This window comes from Etheostoma cragini, chromosome 22 (assembly GCF_013103735.1).
Source record: "Etheostoma cragini isolate CJK2018 chromosome 22, CSU_Ecrag_1.0, whole genome shotgun sequence".
Lineage (NCBI taxonomy): Eukaryota > Metazoa > Chordata > Actinopteri > Perciformes > Percidae > Etheostoma > Etheostoma cragini.
Genome location: NC_048428.1, coordinates 11,573,055 through 11,587,813, shown reverse-complemented (window position 1 = coordinate 11,587,813; position 14,759 = coordinate 11,573,055). Strand labels below are relative to the sequence as shown.

Below are 14,759 nucleotides of genomic sequence, written 5' to 3'. Positions count from 1 at the left end.
ATGCTTACATTCACACTGTGTCAGTCTGGCTGATTCCAGATGAAGTGCGCTCGGCACTTCTCTTAATGGCTCACTTGTCAATAGACAGAAACACTCCCCACAACATGAACAAGAGATAAGAAAGCAGCCAGCAGGAAGATGAGCAGCAAAACAAAGTGAGCCCAGGGATTACTACTAATGCACCCCAGGAACTTGGATGGAAAAGGCTAATCAGAGAGCAAAGGTCATAGCGGCCAGTGGATTCTCACTGAAACTGCTGGCAAAACTGTGATAATATAATATATATAAAATATATATTTTTTATTTATCATTTATTTTTAGGTACAACTCAGACAATTCTATCAACACATTGTATTTGGAGCACTCCAAAAAAATCTGATATAAGATTTAGTTCAATTCTCTGTTTCAACTTGACAACTGTGTAGTGTCTAACTGTTAAAGGCGTTGTGACTGGATGGATGGCTGCAGGCTGGCTTCAAAGAATGAGTGATAATGGAAGGAAAGAGGGATCGATGCAAATATCAATACAGTAAAATGGGGCCATGGCCACACTGAGACCTGGCTGATAGCCACTCTTCAGGAGAGTGATAGATCTCAGTGAAAGTGTTTGTATGTGTATGTGTGTGCAAGAATGTGTGTGAACAATAAACATGCTTGAAGATTTGAGCTCCAAAATAAGCTACTTTATGAAAAAACAATGCTTGCTCTTTAAAAATGATTGCTGATATGAAATATAAAAACCCATAAGGGGTTATTGTTGAAACTATTGCAGTTGGTTCTCTGCCTGCAAAGTAGTTTTTAAGCAACTCGGGTCGATCTTTATAAGGAGTTTTTGTTGTGAAATTTAACTAAACTCAACAAATGTTTAAGACAATTTTCTGGAACTAAAATGACAAAATATGGATAATACAGAAGTCTCAAAGAGGATAAGGAATCACAATAAATGATGCCTTTAGTCCTAATTGTCAGCTTTCATTTGATCTAGATTGATATTCAAAGAATAGAATATTCCTCTTGAGGCAAGAAGAACCCAGAGTTTCTTTCAAAGTTGAACATGCCAATTAAACAGTTGAGTTGGTGCTGTGCAAATTTGAAATGCTTCAAGCAAAGCAGGATAGGCTCGTATTGGAGTGAGGTCTCACTTCTGAGTGGGGAAAAGTTTAGATGCTTTAGATTCAACCGTTTGAAACGGAAACTCCTTCGGTTTTACATATTTGAGTCGGTTTACAGGTCTTACGGAGTAGGTTACTACTGCTTATGTGAAAGTTGTCGAGTTGTATCGTGGGTAATGGAGTAGCCAGGTTTTTGACAAGGAAGAAGAATATGTGGAATAAAAATAGAGACAATATCTCTTCTTCTGCTGTACCAATTGTGATCTTTTTTAAACTGCCCATCATGACTTTGACAATGTTATAGAAGTGCACTTCTAAGTAGGTGGGAAAAAAACTCTTTTGTAGGAAGTGTGTAGTCATCCTCTGGATCTTTTTTACCTCTGATTTGGTATTTTTAAGCAGTTTAAGTCTGTATGTAAATGTGGCACTATGGCTAGAGGGGGTGAAGATGAAAGAACTAAAGAGAGAACACAAATAAAAACTGTACAGAGCTTTGGCCACAGTTTTCGAGAAAGAAAATGGCTTCATTAGCTCGAAAACTTCTTCTCTTCTCTTTTTATTACAGAAATCACCTCTTCAGACTCAATCTGGAAGACCTTACACTGATCCAGGTGAGTGCTTATTCTGTCTGGGCTGTCTTTCTGACTCACCCGCTGTTCTGAGTGAATATGTCTGCTCTTGCAGTCATGCTGGCACACGCATTCAGCGCGCCGCTTGCCTCCTCCAACTAACGCCATGCTATAGTTGTAGCGTGCTGCCAGCTCCCACAACTTAAAGCTGTTACATTAAAATGGTTTAGCATTTCACATGTCACAACAACTTCCCATCCGGTGGAGTGACAAGTGGGTTTGGTTAAAAGCGCTGTGAGTCTACACGCAGAGGCAAAGAAAGAGTGATGTTATAAATTGTAGACAGCATAAATAACCTGCTTGTTTAAATCCAATTTGAAACTGTGTATGACATACTACTCTGCTGCTGTACTTTTCCACATTTTGTAGGGTATAAACATGGAGTCCAATTGCTTTTAAAACAATTCTAACATTTTGGTTTAACCTTCCTGTTCCTAAATCATATGATCTGAAATATTAAACAGAAATTAAAGAATGCCAACTTCAGGACTAGAGTTCTGTTGATGGTGATGTGTTGTACATTTGCACAAAACCTGCATACAAGAATCTTCAAGGTAGCAATTAGACTTTAATTTCCCTTCTCCCACATGTAATCATTCTAATATTTCTTTGCATCCTCTCATTTTTCTTTCTTTTATTACACTTGTATGAGCGCCCCCCCCCCCCCCCCCCCCCCCCACACCCGTGGAGCTAAGTGTTTTGTGACCCATTGAGTTACCATACAAACATTGACACATTGAAGTGGTTTATTTCTAGGAGGTAGCAGCAAGGCTTCTTTGATGGTTTGACAACTCTCGATGTTTGTCACTTACACCATGGAAAACCAGAGGAGAGGATGAGGAGAGAAAGAGAAACAGTGGAGCAAGAATGGCTGGATGGAAGAAAAGGGAGACTGGAAGCAGCGCTGTTGATTTAAATCCGCCTGGAAAGGGAAAATGAGAAAAACGGTTGGACAAAATGAGAGGCAAGACTGCATTTGTTGGATGGGAAGGAGTGGAGGGCAGCACACACAAAGGAATGAGAGCGCAGTGAGACAGCCCACTGATAGAGGAAAGAAACCCCCCACAGAGAGAGACGAGGTTTCATGCAGAGCTGGTCTTTTGTTGCCTCTCACTGGGACACAGATGCTTTTTAAACATGCTCTGTGTCATTCACACACCCAATCATCCCTCCTTCTTTATTTCATCCTGTGCTCCTCTGGCACTGCAGAATTGGCCAGGAGATTCCAGCGACCCAATCAACCCCCTATCTCCAAGACATCTTCTCTAAAGAGAATGGGACTTGGTACGGCCTGGCGCCAATTCAAGATGACCTGTGCACTAGTGCCTGCTTTGCATTTGATTGGACCAGGGCTGTAGAGTCAAGGGGAAGTCTAAGTTCAACTGCTGAGGTGCTATTCTTCTATTCACCTCCCACTGCAATCTTTTTCTCTCCTGCCTTCATGTTCACCCTGGGAGTAAAACGGGAGATTAATTGCACAGAGACTCTGTGGCTCAGTATACATATTTGTCACCCTTATTGTTGTTGGATATGAAAAACTTGATCCTTTTTGGCATCATTGCTCCACTCACCTCACATGCATTGCCAATTGTTCAAATAGATGTACAAGGAAATACGCTGCTGAGAGTGTCAGAGCGAGCAAAAGGAAGTTTGAGCACTAACAGTCGTTATTAGCTCAGTGGGTTTTATTTCGGTTGCACTGCTGTTCAAAATAGTTGCAGGGGGTTCTTTTTTCCCCTTTTTTTTCTTTCCTGCAATAGGAATATAAGCTAAAAGCTACACCTACGCTTGTCTTTGTGAGTTCACCCCATCCCCGTGTATCAGCCATATCAGATAATGCCCAGTGGCAGTGATTTGTTCTTGCATGGCTGGCAGCGCTAAGAGGGAGGCTGTGTATGGGTTGACAGAGGAAAAGGCTTAGAGCAGGTGTAATACAAAGAGCCTATAATACGCTAAAGAGGTGGATATAATTACCATATGATCGATGACAGGCTGATCTCATCTTGTATGTGCATGCATGAAACATTTATGAAAACAACAGCCATGGCTTTTGGTTCATGAAGGCAAAATGAATCCCTCCCTCTTTTCCTGTCCTTGTTTGCTGTATGATGAGTTGTTTTCAAGCTTTGTGCAAGGCGAAAAATAAACTATAAGTAGTTGGTAGTCTTACCATTGTATGTTGTAGGGTTTAAAGAATAATGACGTTTAGGGTGGTAGCTAAACCCTGCTGGTCTAACCCGCTCTATTGCACATATCGAGTTGAGACTCTTGAGATCGATAAAACCTGAGCCCAGCAGCCATAATCTCCTTAGTAAATGTCCTCCTCGCTTGGAGGTAATAACAAATAGAACATCAGAAGTTGGAAAGAGAGGGGACCTTTGTTAAAAGAGCTGATGTCAAGCCATCCGAGAACTTCTGCTTTCATTGCCCATTTTGAGGCCCCTTCCCGTATTTGCTCTTCAGTGAGTCCTGGGAGTAGAAAGGCTTCGGTCACTAATGAAAGATGTACAGGTTTGGCTGAGGAACTGTTTACACGACAGACACTTTCACAATCATAAAGAGAAAATCTTCCACATTACATGAGCTTTCTAGCCTGTTCTCTGACTGAATGGCAATCATGGGCTGAAGTGGGAGGAGTCAGGACTTGAAACATGAGCCAGCCCTCTCTATGGCCTTAATTGGAGTTAATATTTCTTTCCGCAGTGTGTCTTGACAGCCTGTAAGGCCTTTTTCTCCCTCTCAACCTCTACCCTCATCCTCACTGATTTGGAAAACACTGTCAAGAACAAAAGGTGAATACTTTTCTCCTTGCTCCACTTTCAAACTTGTGCAACTGAAGTGAAAAAAGAAGACAAGGACTTAACTCTGCAGCATGCACAAGTAACGTTTCGAGCAACCGCAGCAAAAATAATTTGCTATAAAAAAAGCAGCCACAAAGCGCAATATCATCCCTCTATCTACAGGTGAATTCCACTTTATATCTCACATCTGTTCAGTATTGTACTACTTTCCCCTCTGACCATCATTCAACTCCCTGATCTTATCTGCTGCCAACAATGGGGAAGCGAATCAACGCTCGGATCGTCATTATCCACTGTCCATGGCCCAATGCAGAGGGGACAAACATTGATGAATCGGCCCTTCTGCATTTGCATTTTGTTAAATTTCCCATTGTCCTGCCAGGGCAGATGAATGGCCAAACCGGCTGGATGTACCGCTCAGCCTTGTTTTTTGTCTGCCCATGGGCTTCCCAAATTAATGTCCTTTGACATACTTAAATACCCTAAAGAAGTGATCCCCCCCACCCCACCAACCCGTTTTTAGCTGTGTCTTTACCCTTGCACACCTTGTCTGAAAACAGGCTGCACTCATTCAAGCTGGTCTTTTAGACTCAAAGTGTCTGATTTGCAGGCACAACAAGGGCTTGTTGAATTCACAATATCCTAAGCAAAGATGCTGATAAAAGAAGAAATTGCAAGGAAAAAAAACCTGTAAGAATCAAATCTTAGCATGCTGTTAACATCCTAAATCAAAACAGGATGCAGACATTGGGGCCGCGTTTGAACAAAAACATTGTGGCACAGCATTAGTCGATAAGCACTGGGATGAGGAGGATCAGTGGCATTATTCACCATTCGATATAGCGCCAGAGGAGGAGAAAAAGAGTGGATATTCAAGAGTGGATATTCACTCCAGCCTCTCTCTCTCACGAAAACACTATCCATAACAGCTCCCGCTGGCAACAGTCACTACTTGGTCTTAAGATGTATATTGTGCCTCCATTTTTCTTCACTTCCCGTTGTATTGTTTTGTCGTGAAGAAGGAAAGGGTACTCCGATGAAAACAAAAGGCTCTCTTCAGTCACACATGTTGTATTTCATGGGCATGCCTCTTGCAATTACACTTTGTCAGACACACAATTAGCCCTGCTAATCAGTAGTTTACAGAAACTGTCTTCCATAACTCTGGAAGCATTGCAAATTCAATTACTAGGACCCACTAACTCGGCCATTTACATGCATAGAGTGAAACGCATCAGTGGGATTGGAAATGCAAATACCAGCACGTTCAGTGATATCACTACAACAATGACCCATCTGTTTATGCTGTTGTGATGATGTACTGTATGTAGTGACTCAGAACTATACACTCGCTGAGACGTAGTCCCGCTTTGCCAGACCTTGCTTTACAGCGCTGCGGTGGAGGGTCTCGCTAGTCCACACAGCATTCGGGGATGGGAGAAAAACATACTGTCGTTTATTGGCATTTCTTTAAACCAATCCCAATGGTCTTGGGCGGTGCTAAGCTCCACACAGAGGTACCGTGCCTCCACAAAATAGCTTCTGAAAGGAATATGTTGGAATTTGGTCGCGCAACAGAAAATTCCGATTGTCTAGCTAGCTGTCTGGATTTACCCTGCAGAGATCTGAGGAGCAATTAACCTTAGTCTTCATTAATCGAGCGAAGTTTAAAATTCCAACACAAAAGAAGTTAAAGGAAACGGACATTGACTGAAAAGACATCCATCTGGCAGAATTTTCAGCAGCACCTGAGCGATCCTTGAAGTGGAACGTCGTGGATATAGACTGGCTGGGATGTGGCATACAGACCAATTTTATGTGTAAATCTTTCAGCAGCTTACATCAGAGGACATCAGTCTGAATAAAAATATTGTGTCAGCAGCACATCAAAAGGCAATATCAGCTATTCATAAGACAGATTAGATTTCCCCAGCAGGATTTGTCCAGCTCTCACTCTCAACCCACCGTCCCCTCATAATGAGACACAGCCAGTCATTTCATAGAGCTAGACAGCTGTCAGCAGCGAGTGTGTTCTCTGGACCCTCTTTATGCAAAATTTATTCAGTATCATGTCTGCAAACAGAGCTGTTTTGGAATTCAGCTCCTCACTCTCTCCTCAGTCTCACTGACTACTTCACTCTGCCCACACTGTCTCCCTTGTTCTGGCTGACTCCTAAGTTGGACTCTGTTTTCTCTTTGTTTGTTTTTTTCCGTTTGTCCCTTATTTTCCTTTTTCTGTCATCTCCACTGTTTCTGTCTATCTCCCTCCCTGCCCACTCTCTCCCTTGGTATCTGTCCTGAACCCACCTCGAAGTGACAATAGACCCTCAGTGTGAGGACGGACCAAAGGCCTAGGCACAATGGTTCATCTCTGAGGATTGCACCAATTACAGGGGACAGAGGAGAGGGCGGACACAGGGAACATAACATCTTAGGATTGTTTTTTTCTTCAGCTTCCCTGAAGCAACAAATGACTGCTACAGACTGTGCCAAATTTGCTCTACCTTTCTCTAAATGTCTGCATCCTAATCACTTATTTAGCTAGAACGATTATTTTGGTTGGTTGCAACTAGGGTCTTGCTTTTATAGTTTTGGCTAGCATACCTTTTGGTAATAAAAAGACTGTACTCACCGAGTCACTGCTGAGATCTGTCAGGGTGGCAATACTTTCAAAAAGAAGTACAACACAGAAAGCAAGAGGAAGCATGAGCAATCAAACTACTACTTTCCAAAATGGCAGCCTCTTCATTCAAAGTTGCTCAACACATAGAAAAGCCTACAATTTCTAGGTGGTATTCCCCATTTTTATAGCAGTGTCACTGAGCCAACTGACTTCCTGTTGGCTTCTGTATTCTTCTCTTGATACACGATACATGATGGCACAAAATGTTTAACTGATCCCATAGAACTGGCTGTTTCTAGGTTTACCAAGTTATTTAGGGATGTCTGTGATGCTCATAATTCCATATAGCTTATTGGTTTGCATTGGAAAATGCGTTTATTTCTGCCTGCTTGCACCTGCAAAACCAGGTGTAGCCACAACACAGACATTGCTTTCGTGCTATGCTATATTCCCGCAATAGAGAAAGCTGCCTTTTCCAGACCACAGTCCTGGGACTGCATTTTTACAGGTTAGGGTTAGGTTAACAGTGAGGTTAGAGTTAGTATACCAGCAGTCTTTCATCTATCCAAAAACTAGGTTCCTAGAAATGTGGTCCTGAAACTGCAGCTTCCTCTACTGCAACAACATGCTACTCTGTTCTTGGGGCTTGCAGTTAACAGACTGATTTCCTGGTTTAACGTTGATCTGCTGTACTTATCATAGTTGTACTTTCAATGAGGGAAGAGAATCTGGATACATTTTGGGCTGATAATATAATTGTCCATGTTTTCTGCCATTGTAGTGATCTCAGTTGGTCCCAAATCTTTCCCATTTATATAATTTGTGGAGTACAATGTTATCATACCCAATGAAAATGATACAAATAAATAGCTGTAATAAACCATAACTATCCTTTAACATCTGCATATTGCTTTTCTTTTTACAATACCCAACGATTGCTTTTCTCCAGAGATGATTACAGACATGATGGATATTTATTTTTCTTATGGGCAAATTCACCACCATGCTCAGCTCCATTAATTTAATCTGCACCCTCTCTTATTCTTTCGTCTTCTTTGTTTCCCCTATAAGTCTCCATTTTGATTTCTTCTAGGTGACAAAAGCGCAGAAAGCAGTCTTTGTAAAGCAGCTTCCTCTGATAAAGCCTAGAAGTATTACTTAACAACAGTGCATTCCAGACATGTTTCAGTTGAAGACACATAAATCTTAGGAGCACAGTGGCTGAACAAAAGCATGGTAATGAGCTTTTAATGTTTTTTAATAACGCTGGCACTTGCCATTGCATGGCTGGCATTCTGTTCTTTACTCTGGGCCATTTGAGGCAGGGCAGGCAGAAATGCGTGGCTTTAGTGGTCAATGATGCCAGCATATCCCCCCTCTTATATCCCCCTGCCTCTTTTAGCATCATAAAGTTGATGTTAAAGATGTAATGAGGAATATACACTACTCTGAAAATCTGCTTTAAACTATTTCAGATGATGATAAATCATGTAATCACCCTGTAATGATAAAAGCAACCAATTTGCTCCCATTAATGTGATCTCAAGTTGTGATTTTGCATTGTATTATGATTGATTGTTACCCTGAACATGAGTGGGTAAGGTTTCGGGCCATTAACAGACTTTCTCCCCCCCCACTCCCCTGCGATTAGTGAAAGCACTTTTCTGTGCCTACATTTAATTCAGTTGGGACAGGCTGTGGTGCTGTGTGTGCAGGCTGTGCTGCATGTGCTGATGTGTGTGGTTCGTGGTGGCTGGACAGACCCAGAATAGCCAGCTTTGGGTAGGAATGTGAACTGACACACGCACACACGAACACAACCACACAGAGACAGAGAAGCCAGCTCACGTTAATACTCCATATTTCATCCTCCCTGAATAGGACCCCATTCCCTGAGCTCTCTCTACGCTCCTTCCTGTTACTGCCTATGTGTGCATGAACGTTTGAGTGTGCACATACGGGTGTTTCTTCGCCTCCAAAAGCAAAGACCTTGTCATAAAACACACAGAGGAAACTCCCAGAGCCTCCTCAAATAGGAAATAAAAGAAGTTGTCTGAGAAGTGCAGAGGGGGTCTCAGCTTTCGTTTTCCCTCTTGTCCAGCATTAAAATCATCCTGAATCATCCTCAAGGTGAAATCTAATATTCTCTTTCAGTTAGCGATATTTACCGTATTCCCTCAGAGAGTGAACTCTTGTGTGTCTGGCCACTAGCCAGGTTATGAATGAGGAAAACTTGTCTTTTTGGCCACAAAAAGAAGTTGAAAGTTTTACTTTTGGAGACTTTTCGTGACTTGGCGTTAAGCGTAATATTGTGCGAGCCAATTTTTCTGTTAAATATTCCTGTAACTGCCTAGTGGCAGTGACGACTAATTCTGCCTGTCACGAGCGTGAGTGTCTTAGTGGCCCAGAGCTGTCCTGAGGCCAACACTCATTTCATGAATAGAGAACTTGTATCAATGAAAAAGCCCCCCCCCCCAGAGGTCATGTTGAAATTAAACGGTAGAAATTGGAGCACGCTGGTGTCTTCACCCTCGGAGGAGACGAGTCAAGGTTTTATCTCCTTATTCCTCTCCCTCCAAAATGTAAAAAGCGTCTCACTGTTTCTTCCTCAAATGTAAATCACATTGACATCCTACTCTAGGGACTTGTGTGTTACATCTTAAAGATACCTCCTTTTTCCTCCCACATAAATCAAATCGGGCAGCTCTGCACAAACATGTCACTTGTTTCTTGGGGTCTCCGCTTGGAATGGACATTAATTGGATTTGAATTGGATTCTGCGTTTGTATTTAATATGGCTTATAAACTTGAGTATACTGTAAGTGTGTATGTGCAAGTGTCTATGTCCTGTATTGAGTGTACATTGAAGATGTAATGGCAGATTCATTTGCTGTTCGTTTCTGTTTTAATCCATTCCTCCCACTCAAGTCAAAGAAAAATCAGCACACAGAAATGAGTGCTTCAGCCAGCATATCTAACTCATCACAGTATGGTTTATATTATATTTGTGACTATGTGCTCATGTCTTCTCTGGCATTTTTATTGTCCCTGCTATCTCAGACAAAGTCACCAGACATCACTGACTTTAAAAAGGTTGAAATTCAGCCAGAGTTGACAGCCAGTCATTGTTTTGATATGGTTCCCTGAGAGGTCTTCAGAGTGGTTCATGGCGACATGGCGCCAAAAAATTTCTGATTGTTGCTTCTTTTTGAGCCTCATGATTCTTTTCTCTCTTTCCACAGGAGGCTGAGTGGCACTGCGATGAGTTCACCAAGGGAGCCTGCTTCAGCCGTGGAAAGTCTGAGGTAAGTTTAAGTGATGCCTGAGCATTTCAAATGTCACAGTGTTATGTTGCTTTGTCAGACACTTATTGAGAAAAACAAGTTAAAAAAAATATGTTGTCTTCAGTAAAAGGTGCACTTCATGAATTAGGTTCACGGTTGCTATTTTGAAGCTAACTGAACATACTGGTTTTCATTGAGACATTTAAAGGTGCATTCCAGCAATTTAGTATCCCTTTAGATTTTGGGGTTTGTGAGGGACAAAAAGCCTAGAACTTACACTTCCCATAATGCAACTCAATAACTCTTTGTTTTGTTGAGTCCCTCTACAACTGGCAAATGTTAACATATTTCAAACTCTGCACCCTGTTTGTGATGCAAGATTCAGACATGTTGCGGCTCTATGAGGCTGCACAGCAGTGCCATGAGCTAAATGTCAAAATTAGCATGCTAACGTGCTCACAATGGCAGTGCCCACAAGCTGATATTTAGGTATAAGTTTTACAATGTTCAGAGATGGCTGCACTAAGCAGCAAGGAAGATGAGAATGTTATAGGTTTTGAAGGTATTTGGTCATAAACCAAAGTATTGGGAAACATAATATCTTCAAAGGAGTCAGGGGATTGACCAACCCAGCCAACAACATTGCCATTCCTCTAGCCATACATGACCAAAAGTATAATCTCCAAGCCAAACCCACATTTCGTAACCATGATCATCCGGGTTGTAGCACAAAATTCTGGTCCCTGTATAAGGCATTTATTCTGGGCCCCTCCCTGCATCCACAGCTATTCCTTATTTTCCTATTCAGCTGTTCATCTTTTTTGGCCCTCCTCACATGAGGGCCCTGGGGACTCAGTCCCCTTTTTTACCCCCAGTCCGACGCCCCTGATAATGACATCATAAGGGTTGTTTTCTCAGATTGGATGAAGCTCCCTCCAGAGCCCGGAAAGACACCTAATAAATTGATATTGATGTGTAAAAGTTCCCTTTTAACAACAGTAAAAACTACTAATTTAAAAAGAAACCTCCACCACTGCTGAACACCTTTCTAAATTGCAAAGCTGCAGGCTTTAAAACCATGAAACATATTGAAGCTGTAAAGCAACATGGATCTATTCAGCTGGCATTTCAACAGTTCAGCTCAGTGGGAATCCCTTCTTTGTACATGTAAGTGTCCTCAAAATAGATATAAATCAACTTGTAAAGTCAAAAGCTTTCACAACAACAGCCAAACTCTTATTTATAGGCCTTGCATAAAGGGAGTTCCTATTGGTTTTTTTGTACGTTAATTTTATGGAGAAGTGCATGTTTTTGTATGCGGTTAGAAGGCATACCCCTGTCCCGGTTTAGAGCTGAACTTGACTTGTAGGTAAACTACCCAGCCCTGATCCCTGTGTGTGTGTGTGTGTGTGTGTGTGTGTGTGTGTGTGTGTGTGTGGTTTCTTCACTACCTTGTTTGTGTGTACCAGTGTGTATTTATCCTCCGGTGAAAGGGGGTTAGGAACCCATAATAGGCATGCACGGGCTGGCCAGCACAAGATAGCTGTTGTGAATTACAGAGCAAAGCCACCTCAGTCCTTGAGAGTCACTGTTGTTTCCCAATTGTTTTGCTCAATGTTCCCTTCGGAGGATCAGCTGATGTGATGTACACTAGAAATAGCATTAAAAGACTTCCTTCTCCGGCAGTTGACAGGGCTTTCGATAGTTTATTACCTAGCTCAGCGCGCAGCAATATACCATCGCTTAAGCTATTACACAGATACCGTGCCTGTGCCTTGAGTGAATTTAAAAGTGATTGTATTTTTTTCTTCTTAATGCACGCGTCCGCTCTTCTCTTGTATATTTGATTTATTTCAACCGGGAGAAGAAAGAAGAGTTGAATTGACTTGACAGGACTTGATTGCTGCCTCTGCTTTGTTTTATAATGCGAAAGCCAAGCATAACAGCCTCTGTATTACAGTACAGACGTGGAACATTTGTCAGGAAGTTTTTTGGAAACAAGTCAGGACGGTTAGGCCGGACAAATATTAAATAAGCTGTTATTTACTGTAGAAACAAACAGCAGAGAAGAATTGAATTATGCAGACACCACACAACCCACTCCTGCATCCATGCTCACACATACTCAAGCATACAATTCACAACAAGCTGCACAATCACCGAAGATATATAGGCACACATAACAAGTTTTACTACACTCTATTTTGAACAGGCACACATATGAACACATACACACATACTTTGGCTGTGCTTAGCACCAGGAAACGAGTTGTTTTATGAGTCAACCTTCATGTTGATAGGGGAAAATAAAAGCCCTTACTCCCTCCATCTCTCCTACGGTGCCCTCCACTCTTAAATCAGACCCTTGAGAGGGTGCCGGTGGGGTTTGGGGGTGGTGCCCTAGGCACATTAAGTGTCTAAGACACTAGCAGATTTACAAGGTTTTAAATTTCTACGAGGGTCCCAATCCAGCCATGGCCCCTTTTTAGATGGAGGGGACCCTTTGAGTTTACGACCTTGTCCTAGGACAAAAGCAAATGCCACTCTCTGTCAAGAATACTGACTGCTGCTGTTTTGTTGATGGAAGTCCCCAGTAAACCGGTATGAAAGCCCTAAGGCGATGTCAAGAGTTCATGACGTTCAGCTGCAATCAATCATTCAATCAATCATTTGCCTTGTCTGTCCCGCTTGTTTTGTTGCACACTTTTAACCAAATGATGAGCGGTTTGCTAGAAATGCAGGCAAAAACCTCAAGAGGAGCAAGTCAAGAAGGAGTAGTGAACCTGTACTTCACTATAATTGATAGAGAAAGGGGTTTTAATTGATTAATGTAGAGCAGCCTAAAAAAAACATGCTTTAATGGCGCATAAGAGGGGCTACACTTTTATTTCACTATTTGACAAGTCAACAAAGCCAAGGCAATTTCCTAAACTAATCCTGAGTGTTCCTCTCCCATGTCTGTTGCATTTATCTGTTCTCCACCTCAGTCAGATCCTTCTACAGGTCTGGTCCCTGTTAAATTAAGATGTGACAGGGCTAGGCCGTGTGGACATTAGCCTTGATTCCACTCTGTCAAGCTTGGCCACGTTTTAGAGTAGCCCTCCTGCGGTTGCAGGCGTTTGTCTCATTTATTGGTTTAAAGTGTAATTTTGTCTCTCTGCCTAATGCTGCTGTTGTCAATGTAAAGTTAACGGCGCTGCTGTTTGCTGGTGTGTTTCCACAGGAGGAGTGCCAAAACTACATCAGGGTTCTGTTGGTGAATGGGAACAGGTTGTTCACCTGTGGAACCAACGCCTTCACCCCCATCTGCACCAACAGAACGGTACGAACATCACAGTTTTTGCTACTTTTGGTTAACCAGGCTAATTATTTGTAACCATATTATGGCTTCTGATTCTATTCAAATTGGCATTTAAACCCCTTGTCCGATCCAAGTAAAGTCAGCAAGTCATTTTGCATATGAATGTTGGGGACTGCCACACACCAGAGACAAAGGTTGAGCTAGCACTACCGCTAGTAAGATAATCTGCTAGCATGTTAGCTGCTGGCCTAGGAAGCAATAATCACAATGCAATCTTTTATAAACAATACTGACTGTTGATTTAACTGTTTTATTTGTCATGTCAAAATAAATTTGGAATTTGTCATTTTTGTGCTATTTCTTGCTATTTCTTCTTTATTAGCTAAATGTTTTCCAACCCAACTCTGAACAGGGTTGGTTGATTAAACACCAAAGTAAGACTGTTATTACACATGCTTCCAATTACAACTGAAAAGGCTGATCCATGAGCAAATGCAGCCTTTCTCTCTTTGGTACACACACAGGTTTTGCCCATACAGCCTTACTTGGTGTGGTATGACCAGTAGCTAATGTTAGCTAATGTCAGCTAGAAAGATATTCATGCAGAACATTTGTTATTTTACTGACTTGAATACTCTTCTATATTTGTGCTACAGTACAATGCAAAAACACTACAAAATTCACTAGATCCTGTAATCCCATGAATATGCATCAGTTGTGGCCAAAATGGTTGCTGTTTTGCAAAATTGTGTTGCTTTAAAGAATTTAAGGTAAAATGTTGAGATAGAATTGTAGAAAGGTTTTAAAAACTAAATAGAATTGAAAAAGAAACCGCTATAAGGTAAAACCAAGTCCATCCTGGCTCATTCTCCTGTCTTTGTCAGTGAAGTAGCCTCACTAGTAACTCACTTTTTGCACTTTACAGTCGCTCGGGAGTCTCCCATCCATGTTGCAGTGCAGAATGGAAGTTGACAGCAGTCATAGTTGCTCAGTTCTTTTTCCTTTCCTG

The 14,759-nt window shown here is 41.8% G+C and overlaps 1 protein-coding gene and 1 long non-coding RNA gene across 4 annotated transcripts in view; one reads left to right on the top strand and one right to left on the bottom strand.

Moving 5' to 3' along the window:
* sema5a (sema domain, seven thrombospondin repeats (type 1 and type 1-like), transmembrane domain (TM) and short cytoplasmic domain, (semaphorin) 5A) overlaps positions 1-14,759 on the top strand; it is a 111,804-nt gene that overhangs the window by 42,013 nt on the left and 55,032 nt on the right. For all 3 annotated transcript variants that reach the window (XR_004655273.1, XR_004655272.1, XM_034862117.1), the window contains exons 4-6: positions 1,678-1,723; positions 10,408-10,470; positions 13,673-13,771. Coding sequence is in view for 1 of the 3 variants with exons in the window: in XM_034862117.1 (XP_034718008.1) it covers positions 1,678-1,723; positions 10,408-10,470; positions 13,673-13,771 (208 nt within the window). In the remaining 2 variants the exon portion in view is untranslated. The remainder of the gene's footprint in view (positions 1-1,677; positions 1,724-10,407; positions 10,471-13,672; positions 13,772-14,759) is intronic.
* LOC117937871 lies at positions 5,489-14,337 on the bottom strand. Its single transcript, XR_004655274.1, has 3 exons — positions 14,288-14,337; positions 12,346-12,356; positions 5,489-5,499 (listed from the first exon to the last, which is right to left on the bottom strand). It is a non-coding gene; the product is annotated as an uncharacterized LOC117937871 (long non-coding RNA).